The following is a 27,198-nucleotide window of genomic DNA, read 5'->3' as shown; positions in this document are numbered from 1 at the left end:
GAGGAGGAGGAGGATAATTATACTACAAATAAAAAAGCCGAAACAATGGTTTATGCATAAGAATTGGTCATATTAAGACTATTCATGGCTTTGGATTAATTGTTTTAACAAAAGAGACACTGACCAAGGCTTACAACTTTACTTTATTTTAAATTATAATTTGTAACTGTTTCTGATATCTAACATATCCTTCTTCAGATACGATCGAAATTAATGAAAATACCTATTTTTATTTTTTTTCATTATTTTCGATCGTGTCTGAAGAAGGATATGTTAGATATCCGAAACAGTTACAAATTATAATTTAAAATAAAGTAAAGTTGTAAGCTTTGGTCAGTGTCTCTTTTGTTAAAAGAATTGGTCAGCATTTTTTTCTGGTTGCAGTTTTGTAAGGTTCTAGCTCTCTCAAACTGGTTAGATTGTAAGGTCAGGTCACTCGGGTGGGTTGTCGGGTTAGGTCACCTCGGGTCGGTTCACTCTGGTCACTTTTGGTCGGATCAATCGGGTCAGCTCGGGTCGGGTTGTCGGATCGGGTCAGTCAATTAGTGTCACGGGTGGGGTCGGGTCGGTCTTCAACACATATAATTTCCACGAAAATTACAATATACAACGGTTTATACCTCATTGGACTTCCAATGAAACATTTTCAATGATGTGTACATCATGTCGTCATTTTTGTATGAGGGAATTTCTAGAGGGATTTTGTGGGAATTTGATGCAGTGTAGATTCATGCGTGTATATGTATATGATACCTTACAGGATACAAGATGTCGAGGAAGTGTGTAAATAAACCGGGTAATTTCTGTTATGTATGTGGGGAGCTGATATTTAAATCACAACGTCGATGTTTTACTCCACATGTGAGGAAGTGTTATCAGTTATATTTTGATTGCTGTGTAGGAGACCAGGATAAGAACTGGGTTCCTCACTACATTTGTTGTATTTGCGTGAAACGTCTGACTGGGTGGGCAAATGGTGGACGAAACATAAACTTCGCAGTACCGATGATCTGGAGGGAACCAAAAGATCATTCTTCAGACTGCTACTTTTGTATGACACAGATAAAAGAAATAAGCAGTAAATCTAATCACACAGTACAGTGGCTGGCCAGTACCCTAATTTGCCATCAGCAATTAGGCCAGTTCCAAACAGTGCAGAATTACCTGTACCAGTACCTCCTCCTCATGTTACGGTAAGTGAGGATTACGTACTTGAGGCAACTATTGAAGTTCCAAATGAAGAAGATAATCCTACTTATGTAGGAAGCACATCTACATCGGATCCCCATCTGATAACTCCGGGTGAACTAAATGACCTCGTACGGGATTTAAAACTCTCCAAGACACAGACAGAACTTCTTGATTCTAAACTTAAGGCTGGAATCTGCTCCATCGTGACACTAAAGTGTGTATTTTTCGAAACCTTCATACAGAGTTTCAAAACTATTATTCTCAAGAAAATGATTTAGTGTATTGTAATAATATCTGTGCTGTGATGGATACACTTGGAAATGCACATATAAGTACAGAGTGGAGATTGCTTATTGAGTCTTCGAAAACTATTTTTAAGGCTGTCCTTTTGCACAATGGCAACAAATTTCCTTCAGTGCCTTTGGCTTATGCAAATAATATGAAGGAAACCTATGAAAACATCGAAATAGTGTTAGAAAAAAATCAGTATGAGAAATACAAGTGGACCGTTTGCTGTGATTTACAAGTCATTTCTTTGTTAATGGGTTTGCAGCTCTGTTATACGAAATATTGTTGTTTCCTCTGCGAATGGGAGAGCAGGAACAAAGCGGAACATTACATCAAGAAGGAATGGCCAAAGCATGTATTAACTCCTGGACAGAAGAATGCTGTTTATTCCTCACTGGTGAGCCCTGATTAGATAATTCTACCTCCTCTTCACATAAAGTTGGGGATCTTCAAAAACTTTGTTAGGGCAATGGACAAAAGTAATGCAGGATCTTGTTACCTCAAGGAAAAAATTCCTCGGGTTAGTGACGCTAGGGATTTTTGTAGACCCCCAAATAAGATGTTTGATTCGTGACCAAAAATTTGAGGATCTCTTAACTCTGGTTGAGAAAGCAGCTTGGTGTCCATTTAAATGTTTAACAGAGAATTTTTTAGGAAACAAGAAAGCCCCAATTTACCGTGAAATTGTGAGTGATTTCCGGCAATCATTCAATGAAATGGGTTGCAACATGTCCCTTAAAGTTCACTTTCTAGACTCCCACCTGCATTTCTTTCCTGAAAACCTTGCTGCTGTTAGTGATGAGTAGGGGGAACATTTTCATCAGGACATTTCCTCCATGGAAAAGAGATACCAGTGACAGTGGAGTTCAAACATGCTAGCTGATTACTGTTGGACACTTAAAAGAGATGTTCCTGAAACCAAACACAGAAAAAAAATGAAATGAAATCTTTAAGTTTTACGTCCCACGGTTATGCCGGTGAGGCTGAAGGAGACGGTGATAATGAGAGACGAATGAAAATGGTGGAATGAAGACATTGGGAGGAAACGGGAGAACCCCGAGAAAACCCACGAGCACGGTGTTTGTCCACCACAAAGTTCACTTGGCGCGGGCTGGGATCGAACCCGGACCCCAAGCACCAGAGGTGAACGCTCTACCACTGAGCCACCGCGCACCCCGAACCAAACACAGAAGAAAGTCGACAACTAAAACATATTAGTTGAGGTAAGTAAGTGTCCATTTATTAAGAAGATACCACTCACTTCGTTTGTATTATTTATTAAGTAGATATAAAATTGTGACACGGTGTATACATCATTGAAAATATGTATTGTTTCAAATCCAATAAGATATAAACCGTGCTTATATATTGTAATTTTCGTGGAAGTTATATGTGATTTTATCTGCACTAATGAATATTGTAAAATGAACAGTACACATAGCATATTTTTTATATAAATATGTTCATTTCTCTAGATAGAATAATGCTATTCTTATGAAACTTAGAGGGCTTACTAAGTATAAATCAAGCTAACATACAATATAATTTGTGCGTTTATATACCTAAGGTACCCAAGCTACAAGTATGAAAATGGTTTAAAAAAAGAAAAAGAAAAGAAATTTGAGGGGAAATTTTCCGAAAACACCTCTGTCACGGGAAAACTGAGGGTGATGGAGAAAAACTGATTGCAGATACGAATTCTACGTGAAAACTTCTGTTAGAATCAGGCATTTTCTTCCGTATACCAGAGAAAAAGAATTTTTTTTCGACTAGTGTAATAGGTACTATTTTCAAACTCAGCAACCATTATTCAAACCAGTTAACATTGATCGCAGATATTAAAAATACTCACATCCGTATATTATTTATTACAAACGAAAATTTTACCTGCAGATTTCTGCACAAACGATGTATAAACGATCGCGACAATTTGTGGTTCAATCGAACATGGTGGGGCTAGCACTTAGACAACTCCCCCTTTTTTCGTTCTGTCCACGCACCTGATAGCGTAGAAAAAAACTTTCGCCTACGCATTACTGCTCAAACGATGTACAAACAACTGAGATAATTTTCTTTTGAATCGGACGTAAGGAGATACTACTAATTAGGCAGCCTATACTTTGTTATCGTTTTGGCGCGCCCGCAATTGTGTACAAACGAAACTTTTGCCTGCAAATTTCTGTACAAAACCGTACAAACAAGTGCGACAGTTTGTGGTTGAATTCGACATGGTGGGAGGGCTATCAATTACAGAGCCCATACTTTGTTATCGTTTTGGCGGAGCCACATTTATGTGCAAACGAAAATTTCAGCTGCACATTTATGTACAAAGGCGTAAAAACAAGTGCGACAGTTTGTAGTTGAATTGAACATGGTGTGAAGGCTACCATTTAGACAGCTCCCCCTTTTTTTCGTTCTGGTGGCGCCCCTAATTGTGTATAAACGAAACTCTCCCCTGCACATTTCTGTATAACTATATTCAAACGATTGCGACAATTTGTGCTTAAATTGGACATGGTGGGGGGCTACCATTTAGACAGCCCCCACTTTGTTTTCGTTCTGGTGTCGCCCCTAATTGTCTACAAACGAAAATTTCGCCTGCATATTTCTGTACAAACGATGTACAAACGATTGCGACAATTTGTGATTGAATTGGACATTGGGGGGGGGGGGGCTATCACTTAAACAGCCCCCCACATTGTTTTCGTTCTGGCGGCGCCCTTAATTATGTACAAACAAAAATTTAGCCTGCAAATTTTTGTACAAACGATGTAGAAACGATTGCGACAATTTATTCTTGAATTGGACATGGTGGGGGGCTACCATTTAGACAGCCCCCACTTTGTGTTTGTTCTGACGGTGCCGCTAATATTGTACAAACGAAAATTTGGCTTCCCCATTTCTGTACAAACAATGTAGAAACAATTGCGACAATTTGTGATTAAATTGGAAAAAGGGGGGCTACCATTTAGACAGACCCCACTTTGTTTTAATTCTGGCGGCGCCCCTAATTGTGTACAAACGAAAATTTCGCCTGCACATTTTTGTACAAACGATGTAGAAACGAATGCGACAATTTGTGATTGAATTGGACATGGTTGGGGGCTACCCCTTAGAAAGCCCCCACATTGTTTTCGTTCTGGCGGCGCCCCTAATTGTGTACAAACAAAAATTTTGCCTGCACATTTCTGTACAAAGGTGTAGAAACGATTGCGATAATTTGTGATTGAATTGGACATGGTATCAGGGGTTAACATTTGGACAGTTCCCCACTTTGTTTTCGTTCTGGCAACGCCTCTAATTGTCTAAAAACGAAAATTTTGCTTGCAGATTTCTGTACAAACGATTGTGACAATTTCTGATTCAATTGGACATAGTGGGTGACTATCACTTAGACAGCCCCCACTTGTTTTCGTTCTGGCGGCGCCCCTAATTGTGTACAAACGAAAATTTGGCCTGCACATTTCTGTTCAAGCGATGTAGAAACGATTTCGACAATTTGTGATTGAATTGGACATGGTGTCGGGGGCTACAATTTAGACAGTCCCCCCACTTTGTTTTCGTTCTGGCGACGCCCCTAATTGTCTAAAAACGAAAATTTTGCTTGCAGATTTCTGTACAAACGATTGTGACAATTCCTGATTCAATTGGACATAGTGGGGGACTACCACTTAGACAGCCCCCCACTTGTTTTCGTTCTGGCGGTGCTCCTAATTGTGTACAAACGAAAATTTGGTCTCTACATTTCTGTTCAAGCCTTGTGGAAACGATTGCGACAATTTGTGATTGAATTGGACATGGTGGGGAGGCTACCATTTAGACAGCCCCCGTTTTTTTCTTTCTGGCGGCGCCTCTAATTGTGTACAAACGAAAATTTCGCCTGCACATTTCTGTACAAACGAAGTAGAAACGATTGCGACAATTTGTGATTGTATTGGACATGGTGGGGGCTACCACGTAGACAGCCCCCACTTTGTTTTCGTTCTGGCGGCGCCCCTAATTGTGTACAAAGGAAAATTTCGCCTGCACATTTCTGTACAAACGAAGTAGAAACGATTGCGACAATTTGTGATTGAATTGGACATGGTGGGGGGCTACCACGTAGACAGCCCCCACTTTGTTTTTGTTCTGGCGGGGCCCCTAATTGTGTACAAACGAAAATTTCGCCTGCACATTTGTGTACAAACGATTGATACCATTTCCTATTGAGTCTGATAAGGGGGGGGCTGTCTAAATAGACGTCTCCCTTTCACCTCAACTGTAATTCTTCCTCGAAAAAATCTATAATCAACACTGTCAGTAGCTACGTCCTCGACTAATATACCTTTACAAGTACAGCTTTATTTTAGTATATTTTTCAACAGTTAACCAATTTAAAACTATCGCAAACAAGAATATGTAGTCAACTTGTTAAATACTTCGCTCCGCAGGAACCCGTTCAGCGCGTGCAACAAGCAAAACAACATGTTTGGCGTCTCACAAATGACAAAGAAAAAAAAAAAGAAAAGCAAAAGCAGCACGGCAGTGCCTTATCGCAGTCAGAGCTGACAACATAGTTTCGGTCGTCACATACGCCAATGGACCTACAAGCGGTGTACAAGAGTTATATAGTTACAATATACGTTGTGCCACAGTAGCGCTACAGGCGGAATGTGCACGAACTACAAATGAATATGGTTCTTACAGGTATCAGTCACTGTTGAACCCTCTTTACATTCTACACATCCTTTTTTCTCCCACTTTTTGACCTTCACAAGCAGAAGTACCAGGCTTTCCGAGTTCACAACCATAAACTGTTTGTGTACAGAGTACGTTTTCAGTTCTTCGAATGACTCTGCGCGCGAAGAACAGGGGTGATGATCGGGCTACGGAATACGGCAGTCAGAAACACCCGGTTGCAATAATAAATGTAAAATTCAAATATAGAGCCTTGACAATGCCGTGACGATGAATATATATATATATATATATATATATATATATATATATATATATATATATATATATATATATATATATATATATATATATATATACGTATAACGAGGAAGGATCACTTACAGTGACCCTCCTAATAACATCTAAAATAATTGGTTGAAAAATATGAAATTTGATAGGAAAAGGGATGGAAATAGTTTTATATACTATCACCAGAATAGCAACGTTACCAACCCAACATAAAGTTTGATTCTTTCAAACGACACTATTTCTAATTATTATATATTTAAAATGTACATGTAAAATAAAAACTAACATACCGCATATAACATTCAGTTCACAAACTAAGAACGTTGATTTCGATGTCGCCTCCATTTCTAATTTTTTGATGTCTGCTTTCTGAATAAATTTGGTTGTATTAAATCAATTAGTACTTGGAATGTGTTTGTCTTCCTGACGAATGGTTGGACAGGGTGAATGTATAAAGAAATTTCGATAAACCAATGTCCATAACCATGTCGGTCCCGGCGTCCCACACAGGGAACATAAAATATGACGACATTATTGTTTCTTTTGAACTTTAAAATCAGACTGGCAACATTGAAAACTTTGTTTACAAGGGATGATCCATCTATGATTATCCCCTGTAAACAGTTTTCAATGTTGCCAGTCTGTTTTTAAAGTTATAAAGAAATAATAATGTCGTCATATTTTATGTTCCCTGTGTGGGACGCCGGGACCGACATGGAAAATAACTATCCCCTCTACCTTTCACTGTTGGCTTATCAAACCCCCATATACACTTGGGATGAATGGACTACTCGATAGGCCGCTAACACATAGGCCTGTATTGCAAGTAGTACATATGTTTGTAGTTATTGCAAAGACAAGCAGTAATAGATGCATTCTGATATTTAATAATCCTCTATTCTACATGCATGGTACATAAATAGAAAACACTGTTCAACTAATTCCAGTTTTTAAATTACTAGAAAGAGGGTAACTGGTCTCTATTGATTTTTGTATGCCAAATATCTCATAGCTCAGGTTTGAGAATAAATCGACTGCTTATGTTTTGTATATAATGTAATAGGGCTTCATAATATTGATTTTGATAATGAACCTAAAATAAAATCGTATTCTAATCAAAATATACAAGACAACCCCGAAAGGCAATCTTTGAAATCCCGTAATCCTCTTATAATTGCAGGGAAAATTTTCTTCTTTTTCACTTTTCTCTTTCCTTTAGCAGGTTCAGATTTCTTGAAAAAATGAAATAACATTCTTTATTTAAACGTATCACAGATGTGTTCTTTAAAATAAAGGAGGCAGATGATTAATGAAAGTGAATGATTGTAAAATTACATTTTTCGTACTGTCCCATGAGGCGTCGAGCACAGGACCATATACACGAAAGACTCACGCTCTAGCGATTAGACCAGCGAAGATAATTTCCATATTTTTTGAGTGGAAACGTATTTGAAACCTTGGTTGAAACTCCAGAAGAAAATTTACGAATCATACATTTAAACATAAATTTGAAACAAACGCATTCATGGTAAAGTTTGTTCAACTTAAATCAATCCTTGATTCAAACTTACAAGATTTCTAACGATTCTCTAAACCAGTGTTTTGCAATCTTTGACTTATGGCTATGTTCTGCTAATACACCCAAGTTTATATAGTCTTATATAGATGAAATATATTATTTTTGAGATTTTGAAATAACGCGTTATAAGTAGGGATGGCCAGAACCGGTTCCTGGTGTAACCGGTTTTAGGGCCTGAACGGATCCAGTTCCAGAAGATCCGGTTCCGGAAACGGTTTTTCGAATCCAGGTCTGGAACTGGTTCTTCGGATCCAGATCTAGAACTGGTTCCCAAGATTTGGTTCTAGAACCGGTTTTTCGGATCTAGGTCTGGAACCGGTTCCGGAACCGAGCCTGAAAACCGAATCTCCAAGAACAGGAACCGGTTCCGCTGGAACCGAAACTTTCTGACTATTCCTACGCTAAACCCGAGCTGCTGGTAGGCTGTGGACAGTGTACTAGATGAAATGGTGAAAGCGACAGGCAGGCGCCTAGGTGGCGGCTGCTTGTCTCATTTGGCTAAATAAACTGGGTAACTGGCAAACTCATTGGCTAAACAGGCAAACTGACCAACTCATTTGGTTAAACAGCCACTGGTGAACCAAACTTTTTTTCTGGGGGCACAAGTGTGTCTGGGCGGGGAGGGCACAAGCGCATGGTCCTCTTTGCAGTGTTTTGAAGGTGAACTTTGTGCCTCCTTTACGGGTGTTTGGGGGGTTTTGGATCCATGTCTGGAACCGGTTCCTCAGATCCGGTTCTGGAACCGGGTTTTCGGATCCATGTCTGGAACCGGTTCCTCAGATCCGGTTCTGGAACCGGGTTTTCAAATCCAGGTCCGAACCGGTTCCAGAATCTCCAAGAACCGGTTCCTCGCGGAAGCGGTTCCGCCGGAACCGGAACTTTGTGGCCATCCCTAGTTAAAAGTGTTGGATGAAATGAAATGAACCAAACTGTACAAATAGTATGTATGTATATAAAGCATTCTTGATTTATTTTTCTCCTTTTTTCTCTTTATGGACGACATTTTTGTTAAACTTTTAACAACTTTAAATGAGTTCGAAAGTAATTTAAGAACACATTGTTCAATGTAAAACTTCAGGTACACAAACATGCATACTCACACACACATACACACACACATAATTATATATATAGCGATCTTTATAAGATATAATATATAAACATCCTACCTGGATGTTTATCTCCAGACTTTGCCAGTGGAGGTTCTGTAATACATAGGAAAAAGCAGGATAAGAGAAATGAATCACATATCTTCCTCGCAAAATTTAAATGAATACTATTAAATGCTCCGTTTTTACTACAGTGTTTTATTTCATTGAAATAATAACCAAAACAAGTAAATCTAACAGAAAACGTCATTAAAGGTAGATTAGAAATAAATATAAGTAGGCCTTGCTGCCTGTAATGATACTTTTGAGAGAAGCATAAGCTTTATCAACGTACTGTGCCAGGTGTCCAATTATGGCATGGTTCGCTGTCTCTTAAGAACACCTGTGATGTTCTTTAGCAATATTTGAGCACTCACTTACGAACTCCAATATAGGAAGTAAAACCTTGGAGACATTTTCGACATCATTCAATGATGCGATTGGTTGTCATTACGAATGCCTTTCAGTAGTCTGTTCGCAGGATTCTGTTACTGGACGCCCATTACGTGTGGCAAATATCTGAGGTTGAAATGGAACCTTTAAAAAAGAAATGTACCATTTGAAAATTTTGCCAAGGTCAATGGTATCTTACTCATACACGAACATTATTTTCTTGTAAATTTCATTCGCGATCGCATTGCGCACAAACTACTCGTCTTGTCTCTTCACAATTTCAAGGATGTAACTCACTCCACAACTTTTCTCAATAATTCACGTTCTGCTGTTTGAAGTACACCCAAACGAACAACTGTCGATTACAGTGCGAAATCCAAAGAACTTTTTTTTTTTCAATTTTTCCTTCCTAGGTCAGTGTGTCACGAAAAAAAATAAGGACTTTATTTGTTCATCCACCATCTTGTACGCATATATGATATTAAAAAAATGAGTATACTTGATATGAAGTTAGTGTTAAAGTAGCTTCTTAATGAATGTGACAAGTGCATTATTTAACCTTTGGATGTCATAGCTAATGATTTACTATTAAAGTAGTTGAATGAATGCCATGTCATGGGCGAAAAGAAGTTTATAGAATAGTCTTTTATCCTGAAGTTACCTTTAATAATTCAGATATGTTACGATTTCTTACTTGGTAATTCTTCAACACGATATTTGCTCAACATTTGAAGTCGATGTATTATCCCTCAGCTTGGTTTCAAGTTTCCTTGGTTATCCGTTCATTCTCCCTTCATCAAATAGTGTTTTATGCTCTTCGTTAGTATATTGTCATACTATTAGTTATGTAAATATGATAAAACTCAGGAGGAAGCAATTTTCCAGTAGATATTCAGAAATGAACACACCAGGAAGCTAATTCTATACACGAGTTTGATCAATAGCTCCACGGTTTATATTGTATTTTTGAAAACAAAATTATTTATAATTATTAGAACATAATAATAATTATATTGTGCTATTTTTGGTTCTGGTTAGTTTCTATTCCCTTGATTCCCATTAAAATTACGTGTATTATTATATATATGTGTGGGTGAGAGTGGAAGCTTTACACATATAAGCTATTTTGCAAAAGGACATTAATTTTCTTGGAGGGAAAATCGTTATACCGTGACTTTTCTATAACACTGCAGAAGTGCATTTCAATGCACTTTGTAGCCAAAATGTGCATTTAGTACAAGGTTTCCAATAAATATACCTCGACTCACTGATATGCTGAGAAGGTCCGTTGGGTTTGTTGCAAAATTTTAGAAAATAAAAGTAAGTTTAAGTTATTCAGACGATCCAGAAGTGCAGAATCTACACATTACATTTCATTATTAGTGAATCATTTAAGAATACTTTAAAATAAATTTTGGGACAAATTATACCACTCAATGACAGTATCATTGTGCATCCAGCTGACTGGTACTTAGATAATATTATATGGTAACTGGTAATATTATACTATTGTAATTTGTTATTATTATCATAACAAAACAAAAAGTAGGGTGGTAATATCATGAATATTCTATAAAATGTATAGTCTGTCAAAGAGATTAATAAAGTCTGGTTTAGTCAATTAATCAGACGCATATTCTGAAAATAATAAGTTTCATATTTCCTTTTGTATCGACAATTGCTTCGTTTCATATAAATAATAATAAAAAATCTTTTAACACAGCTGAAATAGTCATTGTTCACACGGAGAGAATAAGGAGGCAATATATCATGTTTAAAGCTAAAGAAGTGAGTGAAATAGACAAATAAACAAGAAAAAGCAACGCTTTCGGTGTTGCCCCTCTCAATATGAGTGAAATAAGAAGATACCGAAGAGTAATACTATTGGTAATACCCCTTTTAACGTCGTAACCAGCTTCTATGTAAATTCTTCCCTAAAGAGAAGCAGGAGGGCTCAGTGGAATTAGCTTACCTGTGATGCGTCGGGTCCCTGATTTTAACCCCGGCAAAGGAAGTTGCTGGTGGACAACACCGTGTTCGTAGGTTTGTTTCCTTCCACATATACATTCCACTAATTATTTCATAGTCATTCATTTGCGTTAGTCATCCGTCTCAATTAGCCTAACAAGCATAACGTGGGAAGTTAAACTCAAATAATTAGTTTCCTTTTCATTTGTTTCCTAAACTTGGACTCAAATACCATCAGCCCAATGGCAGAACTTTCTTTGTCTTTCTGCGATGAGCTTTTATAAGTCAAAAATATTCTGCAGAAGAAACAGTTGTGATTGTTAAAAATACGCTTTGCGCGACGTAAAAAACAGTTCGTATTTATGCGAGTCGTCCCTGCATGTAAGATATCTACACATAGAAGGGATGTTTTTACATTTTTCTGTTGGTTATATTTTTTTTCCTGTGGCTAATTTTCTGTACAGGTGCGGCAAATTTTCTGCGATAACATCGCAGATCGCGGCATGTTCTGCTATGGGGGCCATCAGTATTGTCATTAATACTTTGCGGTCTCGAAAGGAATAAATTTCACACTAGCATAGCTAGTTTTGGACATATTTTTCACGTTCCCATAACTCTCGTGACCAGGTGAGTAAAGTTGGACATATACGGCATTGAGGCGTTCCCATTCATCTCAACGACCTCGAAAACGAGGAATTCGATACTAATATTCGCTCATTTTCGAAATGTTGCCTCACACGTTTCCGCAAACCCACATTACAATCTGGTCCAAATTTACACTTGAATGGCCCCGGGAGTGTTACTACTTCTCTCAATCACTCCAAAACCTATGAATTTGTTTCTAATATAAGTAGTTTTGAAAATGTTAATTTTTATACCTCCCTTCAAGTGTCTATAACAATGCGGGCTAAAGTTGTACTTGAATCTTGTCAGGAATGTTACAGTTCATTTCAGTGACCCCGAAAACTATAGATTTAACACTAATATTCAGTGTTTTGGATAGTAACACTCTTCCTTTATGCATATATTTTGATCTGTAATTCCTTCCATGCCTAAATTCGAGAAAGGATTTTGTAGAATATTCGATCTCGTGAAGATATAACCTTGCGCTAAATTTGGTGGGTTCTCCTTCTATGCTAGGTCACTTCTTTTCTCTGCGGAAAGTTGATGACAGACACACACACAGACATTTTTTATTATAATTAAATACTAAACAAATCTATCAGATAAGTACGTCGAAGTAAGTGTTAAGTTACGTGATAATATAACAATACTTACGTGTATCTGGCCACTCTTGCATCATTTTTACACAAACAATTCTTTCATCGGGCTTTGATGCCAAAAATGTACACGGATCTAAAAAAAAAAAAAAAAAAACGATAAATTTATATTCGAGATTATAAAGGGATATATTAACTTAATTTAAATTGATATTTATAGCTCTATGTAACTGTAAACGATCAACTATCAGCAATAGATGGCAACACGTCTTCTTTATCTATTGAATATATTTTGTATGGAACGACAGTATTCAAATTAATACATTAAAATTCAAGAGACCAATATTCAACCTTTGACCGAATTAAAAAATGAAATAAATAATCTTAAAGTAATTGAGAAATTTTTTGATACTGTGACTTCTGGAAACATTTATGAGACAACTCAATTAGTTCGGTAATTTTACTTTACAATAACCAACAGTTTGATGTGCTGAGTGTGAACTGGTGTTGTGGTGGTGAAGAATGATGTGAGGATTTGTGTTTGCTTGAAACTATTTGTTGATGCCGTGTAACAACCAAATTGTTGTAAACTATTCAGCATTTATTGTCCTTCGATCATTTAAGGCTATGATTGCCACACATCTTGTACAGCGTGGTCCGGAAGTTCGCGTACCCCGTGGATAAGCTTGCATATGTGCATTATTTTTATTCATATTAGTTTCATTTTTTGTATATAGTTTAGTGGTTTTAGTGAATTCTTTGTGATTCTTTTAGCGATTTTTTGGTGAGTTTTAGTGAGTTGTGTTTGCATAGGCTGGCCACAGTGTCTTCAGTGTTCGTTTCAAGTTTTGTCTGTTCATTCGACAATGTGCTGTGAAGTGCAACTAGGCAAGCATATTCATTCATAGTTTTAGAAAAGCACATTTATTCATAGTTTTTAGAAAAAACACACATGTTAATTAATATACAATATTTACATGCTCTTAACGGTGTTTTAGAGTGCTACTCAGTTTATGTGTGACCGGAGACAAAGTATGATGGCTTAGCAAGCAACCATGTGGTTTAGCTAGCAAGCAAGGAACAATTACTGCAGAAAGAAGCTAAGTAATTCAATGTACGAACCTTTAAGTATTATATCATTATGTTTACATATGAACAAAGCATGTCATATTTATCATATTAACGCATGTACTTTTGAATAAGAATTGAAGCAAGTAACACCTAAAATATTCGTTAAGTCTTATTTCTCGTTCCTCCATGATATCTGGGTGAATCAGTAAAATGGGTTTAATCATACAGTTCATTAGCTGGGGATGTGATATGTGTAATTTATAAGTACAGTACATAAACATATCACCCCTTTATACATCATCACCCCGAATTGGTGTTTCCTGAAGGTTTTTAGGTTTTACCCACATTTGTTTAGAAACATTGCTTGGCATTCACTGGTAACATTGCTTAGCACTGTCCGGCAACATTGCTACCCATGTTCATTTGTTTTCTGCTGTTTCTGCATGTTAACAGTTATTACCTGAACAAGACGTATCCTGGCGGCTTGATTGGAAGAGGTTGTGCATCTTCACCAGCTCCCTTTGCCTGATCCCCAAAAAGTCTCCATCTGAGACACTAGACAATGCTTTCTGGGGTTTCATAAAGCAATAAGTAAGAAACACTCAAAATCACACAACTCAGGAATTACGAGCAGCTGTGGAACACGCCTTCACCCTCGTGACTCCGAAGTATCTCCGCAAAACATCTGCGAGAACTTGGCGCAGAATTCAGCTCTGTTTTGACATGGATGGCGATCATACTGATGTTTATGACTCTTAAGACTTCAAGGTAACTGTGTACAGACATTCTACATTCTACTATACTGTTGAAACTAAGGGGATACGCCCACTTCCGGATCACCCTGTATAACGGAAGAAACAAACAATTATTTGATTTGAAGTACTCCTCGCACAAACAGTTTTTGTAGGTTTCAACTCATTTTTGAGCCCCCAAAACATGGTTTTCTGTTTACGTTCGGGTTTATATGAATAGATGCAAGCTTCATTCTTTGTAATAATATAGTACACCAAAATTGAGTTACCCCAGTTGAATGTTTCTTGATATTTGTGTACATCAATTGACATGCGCCTGTATCCGAGATTTTGTGAGATTGTGTGAGATCCAACAGTTTAAAAGCTTTGGTACGTTCAGGTGACCATGCAATCATGTCCATTGCTTTCGTGTCAATGGCCAAGGATGGACAAATTTCAGGGTATGTAACATGCCGATCTCTCCCAATCATTTCACGCACAGTATCAACATTATCACCAATAACAGACGTAGAAGGACTGCTTTCACGATATTCGTCACTGACAAACGTGCGATCACGTCTGTATTCAGGAAACAAATTGTATGTAATTCTATTGAATAATGCTTCATCCCAAAGATACAAGTAAGTTACTTGATGCATTGTTTTCGGTCTTAAATTAAACTTTAAAAAAATCATTACCCGAAAGTAATAACAAGAAATTTCCGTACATCACACGGAACTATTTCTTCAGACTGTTGGGAAAAGCAAAGGAAGAGGTTCAAACATTCAATCACATAGGGATATATATATATATATATATATATATATATATATATATATATATATATATATATATATATATATATATATATATATATATATATATATATATATATATATATATGAAGGGTCGAGGGGAACACTATGATAAGTCCGAAAATCCGAGTAAAGAAAACCCATCCTGGGGAAGAATATGTTAAGTCCACGACCTTCTGGGGAAAACGCTGTTAAGTCGAGGTTATTGTTGTGTTGTATATACAGCTATCAGCATTGATATCGGCCATTTAAGAAATTACTTGTTCACAGTCTCCGTTCAGAAACGTGCTCTAGTTACGTGAAGTTTACAATAAAACGTGGGTTTCTTTAGTTGTTGTGGCCAGTGGTAATGATCAAAGCATGGATGATTCCCTGAGTGAAGAAGAATCTGCTCCACCTTCAACATCTAAGAAAAAACTTTCATATGGAAGAATTCGAGATGTAATGCAAAACTCAGACGACAGAGCCATGAGACCGGCTCAGAGTGCACCTGCAAACGACGTTTTGAGAAGTTTAATGATGTAGGAAAACAAGAAATCATTAGACGAATGAACGATATGGTGTCAAATGATGAAATTAACATATACCTGCCAGGCCTAATTGTAATAGTACTTGCGCAGAGATGTAGGCCTAGGAAAAACGAGAGTGAAGCGTCTTATTGTGATGCATCATATTCATACCGACTGCGGGTAGGGATGCGCACGAGACAAGATTTGAGACTGTCTCGACTCGAAAATGTGCTGTAAAAGTGATGTCTCGACTCGAAAAATATATATTTTTCTATTGGAAGAGCTGTGTCTCGACTCGAATTTTGTCAGGAAAATTCTGTCTCGACTCGACTCGAACGCATCCCTAACTGCGGGTGGTACAAGAAGGATAGACGGAGGAGGTCCTGTTTGTAAAGCTGCATTCACTTCATCTCATGGTATTGATCGCGGAAAAGTTGATGATCTTACGAAACATTTGAAAAATACTGGTAATCCTCGGCCTATGATGGTAAGTTTTAACGTACTACACGTTACAAAATAACTAACTTAACCTACCCTAACGTAAACAAGCCTACAAATGTTTAACTTAGCTTATAAACAGTGCTCTCAATCGGGTCGATTCCGACTCGAGCCGGGCCACTAGTTGGGGCAGCTCGAGTCATTGAGTAGATTCAGCTAGGGTTGTGTTACGGGTTGGTCGAGTCAGCTCGGATCAGGTTAGGTCAAACATTTTTGTTTTGGTTCGGTTCAAGTTGACCCAAAAGCCAACCGGAACCTTACCCGAAACAAAAATGTTCGAACCAACCTGACACGTGACCCGATCCGAGCTGACTCGACTGACCCGTAAGACGACCCTAGCTGACTATCCATGACCCGAGCTGACCAACCAGTGACTTGAAAAGAGCTGGGGACCGCGGTGGCTCAATGGCGTTCACCTCTGGTGCTTGGGACCTGGGTTCGATTCCGGCCTGCGCCAAGTGAACTTTGTGGTGGACAAACACCGTGTGCGTGGGTTTTCTCGGGGTTCTCCCGTTTCCTCCCACTTTCTTCATTCCACCATTTCATTTATCACTCATCATCACCGTCTCCTTTAGCCTAACCGGCATAAGCGTGGGACGTAAAACTAAAAGTTTTCATTTTTCATTTTTGAAAGCTGACCCGATTCGGGTCAGAATCGACTCGATTGACAGCACTACTTCTATATGCTGTCTCTAACTTATCTTGTTTTCACCTCAACTAATTTTAAAAGCATAACTCATCTAGGCTTATCATTCCTGGAGATATCTCAAGAAAAATATGCAGATTTGCAGTCACTGTAAAACTATTTCTCTTTAAAAGCAGTGGAGTACTACACAAACCTTCCAAAGGCACAGTAAATCAAGAAACCACCATTGAAAAGACTTCATAATATGTATATCCTGACCAACGAACGAGTGCGGGCGGCCGGTTTTGGAACTAAAATACAAACAACAGTGTTTCTAACCGGATTACTTGTAATTAATCTATCACAGTTGTTTTTGCCCTGTTCATAATAAACCACTTCACGCATATGTTCAAGTTAAGACAAACACAATTTCAAAAGTTATGTAAATTATTTTCAGAACATTTTAAGGGACTGCAAAAAAGTACATACACCCTCCATATTTATTTGGCAATAACTTGCGAATAAACTAACCTCAGTGTTGTACAAAGGAACACTGAGAACTTCGTAGCATTAGAGTGTAAGGAATTCCTATTTCATCTGTTAACAAAACCTCGAAGTTCATCTTTGTGAATCAAAGTTATCTTTCGCAACTGCGCTTTCATTGTTTAAAGCAAGTTTTATTATGTAGTTTTGAGATAAGGCGTTTTCGAAATTGCTACCAATTTGAACCATGTGATCGATTGATTGACAGTACCTTCAGTAAGAAACTAACATTGAGATCATTTTCGGATGTGCTGCAAAAGACTGGTGACAGAGGAACTGATAATCTAACCGCCTCCGAAGGAGATTTGGATCCGCCCCTAATTAAGATGGTAGATAAAGATAACTTTCTCTGATATCTAACCTGTCATTATTTAGCATGGTTTGGTAATTTAAAAATCCAGTATTTCTACCATATTTTGAAAAATTTATTTAAAAGAAATAAACCCAATGTTACATTGGGGGGAGTAGGAGAGCGATTAAAATTTAAATTGGGGAGCCTGACAATTGATTTCTTATAGCCCCAGTGAAATTCAGAAAAAAACGAATTTCATATTAAAAAAGAAATACAAAATACATGTTCATGGTAACTCTTACATTCATTATGTTATTATAAAGTTAATGGTACTTTTGAAATTGATTAGAGTGAATAGATATGTATTTAAGTAACAAAACCACTTGCGTAAGCTTTTCAAATTATCAAGTTAGAAGAACTAAGTTTGTCTTCCATTGCCATCTCATTGCTCAAAGATACCGGCGATGAAACAATTGGCCGGAAATCATGCGGCCGCTTCTTACATCAAATCATGAAGAAGAAGATAAGTGCCAATGTTAGGTACGTAAGTTCAGTTTTTTAAGGACCCCCTCTTGGAACTATACGTAGCAAATTTTAGTACTTACACTTGAAATAAAAACACAGCTGTTTAAAGACGATTGATTGCCTTTGTCTTTGAATTTCATATGTGTACACAGGATTTGTTAAACAAGACCGTACATCTGATATGTTTGAACTATATGCAACTTATGCTCACGGGCTAAACTCAGTCTTCTGAAGTCAAATTCTGAATTCAAAGAAATTCAGAGGAAGTTCAAAGGGAATTTCTATACTCATAAATAAAACTTGTGAATTTATTGTGTATTGAACCAATGATATTTATGCTTACATTACCCATACGCTGATGTTCTATCGATACTTTTATTTCACATTTACCAAAAGGCTGGATTACGATAATAATCCTAAAAGAAAGAAGCATTGTAATCAGGTTTTACAAGGCAATCCCGAAAGACAAGCTATCCAATCCCGTAGCCCTTTAAAAAATTAAGAAAAATTTCTTCTTCACTTTCTTTTCCCTCAAAAGGTTCACATTCATCGAAAAAATGAAATGAAATTTCTTTAGTTTAACGTCCCATGATTATGCTCTTTATGCTAGAGGAGACAGGTGATTAATGAAAGTGAAAGATTGTAAAATTAATTGTTGGGCTCTCACAGAACCACGTACAACAAAGACACATGCGCTAGCCAATAGACCAACAAAGAGAACTTCACAGTTCTCGAGTGGAAACGTATCGAAATTCTTTCTTGGCTACAACTTAAGAAAATAATTTAGTTGTCAATCGATAAACCTACATTAAAACAAATACAAGCATCGCGAGCCTTAACTTGATTTAAACTTACAGTTACAAGATATTGCACAAGTATCTAAGCTACCAACCCATAATTAATCTTTTAGTCATTAACCTCTTATTACTGAGTTTTACAGGTTTCTACTGTTTTATAATGAAATCAAATAAAACGTAATAATTTTTTTATATATAATCTGCTTAACACACGGTAGAAAATCACTTCTGTGCTATCTTGTTCTTAAATTGTTAATTTCCATGCATATGCCATTATCCACAATACATCTGCATTACTGCAAGAATAACAATTACTGCATTCAATAACAACTATACAATTTATGGAGTTCTTTATTAAGCGAAACAGATTAGGCTACTTATAACATGTAAACTGCAACTTTTGAAAATCGTTGGATACACTGCAGAGTGACGCTCTCCGTTCTCCTGTCCCACCGCGCTTACCTAGAAACTGATGTAAACACAACACTAGCGCCCTCCACGAAAAACCGCACTAATATCCTGGTCAGGTAATACAAGTGTTACAAAAATGTGTTTTTATTAGATTTCTTACAGCAATTTTGTGTATAAAATTATCATCAGTTTCAAGACAGTAGTGATTGTTTGGGGAAAACTCTGATAAGTCCGGTAAACAGACCACAGTAATTTTTATTGTTAAAAAAGTATTACTACTATATTATTTTTCATACTTTATAATATCCAATCACAATAAGATATAACTAAAATGAATGTTAACAACAATAAGCATTGCATTGTAATGACATTTTGAAAAATATATAACTTCAAACTTTAAATTTGTTGTACTGTAAAATTTGCAAAATGTGACTTATCATATTATTCCCCTGGACCCTTCATATATTAAAAGAAGAGAGGCGTATTCTTTCGAATTTTTATAATAACCGAGCACCAGATCTACTGTTGTTAGTAGTGTGAAAAAACTTTTCAAGGATCCTTCATATTTTCTTGCTTTAGTTGTTGAACGAGTTTTATTGTTCGGGACGTATATTTGAAGAGTAAACTTAATTGAAGTCAACAATGAAATAAAGAAAATACAGTATAAACAAGTCACAGATTATTCCTGATTGTTTGTTATACTTATTTTTGCATAAAGTTGGGAAGTTCATGTTTTGAATTGGATTGAATTATTTTTGATATGCTAGTTCTTCATAAATCACATTACAAAGATAGAAACACTTGAATCCATACATTGATTATTATGCATCTTTAAACTCATCTTAAGTGACGAAATATTTATCACAGAAATAGAAGAAATTATTTATCTTCTTACCTATTCAATATCGATCTGTATATTGTGGGATACGGACAAAATCTCGCGGCCGAAACATCGCCGCCCAAAATCTCGCCGGCCAAAACCTCGCGGGACAAAATCTCGCCGGGCCAAAACCTCGCGTGGCCAAAACCTCGCCGCCCAAAACCTCGAGGGACAAAATCTCGCCGGGCCAAAACCTCGCGTTGCCGAAACCTCGCCACCCAAAACCTCGCCGCGAATGAAACTTTTCTTTAAAATTTACCCAGTTCTTAATATGCAATTCCACATTACAAATAATAATAATAATAATAATAATAATAATAATAATAATAATAATAATAATAATAATAATAATAATAATAATAATAAGATACAAAACATCGTGTATGTGGGCTTTCTCGGGTTACTTCCGTTTCCTCCCACTTTCTTTATTCGATCATTTCCTTCATCCTGGTCATCTATGTCTCCTTTAACCTACAGAGCATAATCAAGGGACGTCGTAAAAACTCATATATTATTTCATACTTTCATAAATATTATTAGATTTTCGTTAAAATTTTAAGTTTTTGGATGTTCCAAAGTTCATGAAACTAACCTCGTTAGTTGTCATTACTTTCCTTATGCAGACTTTCTTTCCCTATAACCAGTTTAAAAATATCCTGTCGTCCTACATTCACATTGAAATCCTCTAATACAGAAATATAATTTTCATATGGTATCGCGGGACTTGGTCAAATACCCGTGATACTTCTTCTGAAACACCGTCTTTTATACCGTCATTCTTATTATCTGTTGGAACATTTACATTTTGGTCAGGCAAGATTTTGGGTATGGCGAGATTTTGTCCCGCGAGGTTTTGGGCGGCGAGGTTTTGGCCAGGCGAGGTTTCGGCTCGGCGAGACTTTGGGGCGCGAGGTTTTGGGCGGCGAGGTTTTGGCCAGGCGGGGTTTTGGCCAGGCGAGATTTTGCCCCGCGAGGTTTTGGGCGGCGATGTTTTGGCCAGGCGAGGTTTCGGCCCTGCGAGATTTTGGGCCGCGAGGTTTTGGGAGGCGAGGTTTTGGCCAGGGGACGTTTTGGTCCGCGAGTTTGTCGCCGCGAGGTTTTGTACCCAAACTGTATATTGTACAGTGTGAAACTATATATCAAGTAGCAGTGTCACTTTTACACCTCGTGAATTAGTTTGGATTGTATGTGGGATATTGTCTAAATTTGAAACCTGAATTGGTACTGATTTCCATTTCATTTTATGAGATGTCCATTTTACAAGGAGCATCAACACACAGAGCCCAAAACGACTCAAAACGACACAAAATGCATGTCTTCAAATTTGGACATACTTTAATGTGTACAAATGAATTGCCTTCTATTGCTAAACATAAGGAAATATGTCGATTTTTTGACATTACGAATATGTCTGCCATGAACATAAAGAATGTGAGCAAGTATATCATATCAAAATGATCTACTGCCTTGTTTTCATTAGTTTTGACGGATTAGTATGTTATGTTTTGATCACTGAAACAATGTTTGAGATGATATAATTGTACGTCAAAAATTTATACACATGCGCGGAAACGTGAGGCGGTTGTCGTTTGTCTCTTGTTATCAGTGTTACCAATGTAGCACTTTGTCTCTTGATCTAGAAATTTTTAAGGATATTTTTATCAAAGCAATTGGTTTATTTATATTGTTAGAATAGAAAATTTAGCACCTTTTAAATGTTGTCTAGGGACTAAAGTAGCATTATTTCCACTAAAATTAATATTTCTAGCGTCTTCTTGCAGTGTGTTTAGTCACAGTATTATTAACGTTGTTGACAGTGTGTTTAGTATCATTACGACATGTGTTTGTGCCCTATTACGGACAAGTTTGACATATATTTTTATGCCATACCTTGTACTTTGGGCTCTGTGTGAACGTGGACATGATATGTATTGTTTGATGATTAAAGGATGGAACAAAAACATTTCTTGTTATCTAGTATTGAATTTACTCTATACATATAAATATCACCATTAAAACCTAAAGTCAATTTCTGGCTTTAATAGGGAGATTACAGTAAAGATGGAACATATTCTTGGGACGTTTCAGGGGACACGGTGGCTTAATGGTAGAGCACTTACGTATAGTGTGTGGGGTCCCAGGTTCGATCCGCATCCAAGTAAGTTTGTGGTGGACAACATCGTGTCCGTGTGTTTCCAAGGGTTACTCCCGTTTCCTCCTACAAAATCACTACACCAATTCTTCCATCATTGTTTGCTTGTCTTAATCATCCGTTTCCCTTAATTGCGGGACGTAAACTGCAAGATTTCATATCATTTGATTTTGATACGCTTAATTGCTTGTAAAATACCCCCTGTCGCTATCAGATAGCATTTCGTTTATTGTACAACGACTACCGCTAAAACAGAAAATGTTTGATTTATGCATGTTTCGCTTTTAGTAGAAATATTAGAATACAGTAGAGATGCAAAAAAGCAGGTTTTTTTGAATCGATGGTTTCTTTCACATAAAAAGCCGGCTTTTTTTTTTAAAAAAAACGAGAATTTTGGAAATTTTGGCTTTTTTCATTTTCATAATTTTTCTATCTAAATAGCTTTCTTATAGGACATTCTATAGTTAGATAAGAATTTAATGACCTAAATGCCATATTTCGCTGTGAAATTCACCATTAAGATGGATGGAGAACATGTTTTACGAATTAAAGCTAACATGAAGAATGTACTATTTGAGGACAATTTTAGGGGCTATTTAACTTTATTTTTACTTTTTAGTTATCGACATTTTTGTCTTCTCTAGATCATTTCAGTTTGTCATCCGTGTTTCATTTCTAAGAGCTTAATACTCTAGCTTCTAGCGCAAAAGTATTTTTCAATATATCCACATTTCTCTTATACTGTAGCTGTGCAATGATGTAGCAATAATTTTCCGGATACAATTTTGAATACCAATTTATGCAAATAATAAGTAGCTGATTTAGAAAAGTACTTTGGGAGGTGTTTCTCTGATTGTTTCGTTTTCTAAAAAGTCCTAATTTTATTTGGAAGGTGCTTGAAGTTTATGAGTAGAGGCATAACTAATGTTTCGTTTCGTTTATGATTAGCAATAATCTTCCGGATACAACCTTGAAGATCATTTTATACTGAGAATCAATGGCGGATTTAGAAAAGTATTTTAGGAAGTTTTTCTCTTACTAATGTCTAGTTTTTCTAAACGTTCTTAATTTTTATTTGACGGAAGCTTAAAATTTATTAGTAAAGACATAACTAATAGATTCCGTTTGTTTTAGACATTCCGTAAATTTGGGGAACATGCTTCAGTCCGAAAGACCGCCCTCCTAACCTTCGCAAAACCGTCACTGCTGGTAATTAGTAATAATAACGATTTAAAAACAATTTAGAAAGGAAGTCGGCCAACTCACAGTACACACACTATTTCTACATTCACAGATGGAATGAAGAAAAGCTTTGTCAGAATGTTCGAATGCTGGGTTGAATCCCGGACTTCCCGATAGAAGCGCAAAAAACTAACCACTCAGTCATGTTTGTTGTGCAGTTGTATTTAGCTTAACTTAAATATATAGTCCTTTTCTTTACGGAGGGTGGGGGGGATCCGAAATGACATGTTGAATCCCTCTTCTTAAAAATTCAGAAAACGTGAGGATTGGGTAAACCGTGATGGTTGTTATTTAAAACTTAGCTGTAGAATTTCAAGATTATACAGAACCAAAATCTCTAGATGTGCAGCCTTTAAGTGTATCATATAAATCTAATTATTTCTCTTATGTTTTATTTTAACTTTATTTTGTTTCAAAAAGAGGGTATGGAATATTTTGAAGTAAAAATACTACATACAATTTTCCTAGTTATTTGTGTATTTTTTTAAAAGAAGTGTTTACTTTTAGGGTTGGCTCGTTTACACCAGCTGTTCTTTTTAAATAACTGGTTTAAGCCAAACAAATAAAAGGAACGAAAAATGCGAATTGTGTGAACTTCATGGTGACGTTTCCACATATCAAGTCATCTGCATTAGTTTTATTTCCTTTTCACCTTTTAATCAAGGTATCCCATGTTCAATTCTCTGTCGAACCACAAATCTTCTTTCATGCGTAAACCAAGTAGCAGTTTGGATGTCAGTTTAAGCAAAAGTCTTCTTGATAACCTCGGTATTAAGTAAGGATGTTAAGCCTAAACATACGAAACGAAATCAAATTGTATGTTTCTGCATGAATGAATGCTCGTTGTTTTATAAAGAAGCCAAGGTTGCTTAAATATATTGATAGAAATTGGCAAAATTTATCGACTGCCTACGTAGCTTCCAACATTAGCTTGGATTGGACTTTCAATGATATCTACAAACGAAATTTGTAATTTAATACCTCAGTTTTAGAATACTGATCTTTAAATTTTACATGCAAAGCAATAACAGGATTTCCCCGTTATTGTTTTACATTTAAAGTAATGACGGGATTTTCCTGATGGCTAGGGCGGGAGTTTCCCAATTTAAGAAATTTACTGACGGGAGTTCTATAAGCTTATGGGACCTCTTCCAACATAACCCCGTTGTTGCATAATAACATCAAGGCGAAACAAGCTTATTTCTGTGAATATGTTATATAAATACATAAAGCAAAGATATAAATAAAAAAACCTGGTTTAAACATAAAAAACCTGGTTTAAACTTCCCCCCAAAACGGGTTTTTGACATTTTCAAAAACAACCATGGTTCTTGCCAACTCTGCTTACTTTTGTATATAGGATGTTAAAGAAATTCTTATTATATAAAATACATTGGTTAATCCTTTGAAATTAATAATGTAAATATGTTGAAGAAAAATTATTTCAAATATCTTTTCGAAATTCATGGTTTATTTTCGAGGTTTTTATTATCGGTAACAACCACTAATTAAATGACTTTTTGTGTTATAGAGAAGCAAAACAAAGTCTACTTTATCAATTTAAAGCAGAAGTTTGAAAAAAGTCCAAAATTTCCCAAGCAAAAAAGGGAAGCAGAAAAAATTGAATTTTTTTAAAAAAAAGACCGTTTTCTTTCCGAGCCCTTGCATCTCTAGAGTACAGGGGAAATATATTCTTCAGGTACTTACTGGATTGCAGAAAACCGTTTCTTTGTGTCTATTACGGCTCTTATTTTCTGAAAAAATCTACGTTAAAACCGGATATACGAGTTTAACTCTCCCACTTCCGGTTTCCAAAAGAAGTTAATAAAGGTCATGGTACCTATTCTTAGAACACTAAATTGGTCCTCCATAACAAAACTTCTCCCTATATATTATTATTCTTGCTTTCTAGGTTTCAGTTTTGTGTTAAAGATGGATATTAAATGTTATTTTGGAATGCTTAGCCCATTGCAGAAAATAGCTTCTCGTTATTAGCGTTTTATTTCTATAGCAATCAACGTGAAAACCGGAAATGTTTTGTTTCTACCACTTCCGGTTTCGGCATCGCCTTTATTAAGGAAATTGTTGATTCTATATGTCGTGGTCAGATTTGGTGGTGATGCATGAATTATTTCAGGAGATTTTTTTGTCTCGCAGTTGGATAGACGAACGGTCAGAGTCAGAACACACAAAGCAGTTTTGATAGACGAAACTTCTTAGAAACAAAATTCTGCATTAATATGGGAGATTATATAAAACAAAATGTAAAAATATTGTTTCTATATTTACTGATACATCTTCTTGAGCAGAAAAAAAAAGATATAGAATACTGTATCATGTCTGTATATCGTTTTTCGTACCGCTGCCAACATCTACTCTTGCCATTTCCTAACAGTAAGGCCGTCCAAACACAGTACCAAATTCAGGCCATCATATATTTTCCTACGACGCTGCGCTTCTCCAAAAGAGGAAACATTGATCATAACGAAATAATGTTACATATTTTTTATGAGTTTTCTAAAAATTCATCATGAGTAATTCCTTTTATACATTCGAATCCAGTAACATTATGGTTTTATCAGAGAAGTGATCTCGAAGAACGGCAGCAAGTTAAAATTTAAGACTTTGAAGATGGTTATGATACTATTACCAAGGCTCTGGAAATTGTAGTATTAGCTTGAGTACTAAGATGGCTGGTTGTCTAGCGGTGACAATTGAACCATTCAAGTCTCACCACAATTCGCATTTTCATTTGCAACTAGCAGCGTTCACCCCGCTTCGCTGCGGTCACCCTGGAACGCAATAAACTTTGTTACTTAGATAATTTTTACTTTTTCGCTTTCAAGTGATATGATAAAAACCATAGAAGAATGTTAACATTATATCGCCTGTCATTTATGTTAACCCGCCGAGTGACACGGTCATGTGGGTTGCATATAAATACGGTTAGATTTAGCTATGATGAGCTAACAAAGGATTTGTACGTTATGGACACTTGAATGGTCAATTATCTCAAGACACTGGTAATTAAAAATTAAAGTGATATGATAAAAACCATCTAGGGTCCAAATCCTAATAACCACCCAAAAATAAAAGAAATTGGTTCAGCCGTATTAGCGTGATGAGGTAACAAAGGATTTGTGCGTTCTCTTTTATATATATAGATTAGCTCCTGAAAAAAATATCAAATATACTTTTTCTTCTTCTTCTGAGATTATAAATATATATATATCGGCAGACTGACGAACATTTTAATAATGGAAGGCTTTAGGTATTAAAGTTTATGGATATTGATCTATTTTTTGAAGCTATACAAGTCAGTGATGATTTCACGGTGTGGCAAGGGGATCAC

At 36.5% G+C, this 27,198-nt stretch overlaps 1 protein-coding gene across 1 annotated transcript in view; it reads right to left on the bottom strand.

Moving 5' to 3' along the window:
* The window catches only part of LOC145683248 (uncharacterized), a 106,040-nt gene that overhangs the window by 23,144 nt on the left and 55,698 nt on the right, over nt 1-27,198 (bottom strand). The window contains exons 11-12 of the mRNA XM_081754619.1: nt 12,814-12,891; nt 9,196-9,231 (exon numbers count right to left, since the gene is read on the bottom strand). Coding sequence (XP_081610745.1) covers nt 9,196-9,231; nt 12,814-12,891 — 114 coding nt within the window. The remainder of the gene's footprint in view (nt 1-9,195; nt 9,232-12,813; nt 12,892-27,198) is intronic.

The sequence above is a fragment of the Thermobia domestica genome, chromosome 4 (genome assembly GCF_964235325.1).
Source record: "Thermobia domestica chromosome 4, izTheDome1.hap1.1, whole genome shotgun sequence".
Lineage (NCBI taxonomy): Eukaryota > Metazoa > Arthropoda > Insecta > Zygentoma > Lepismatidae > Thermobia > Thermobia domestica.
Note: the sequence above shows the minus strand (reverse complement) of the source record. Positions and strands in the feature narration are given on the sequence as shown.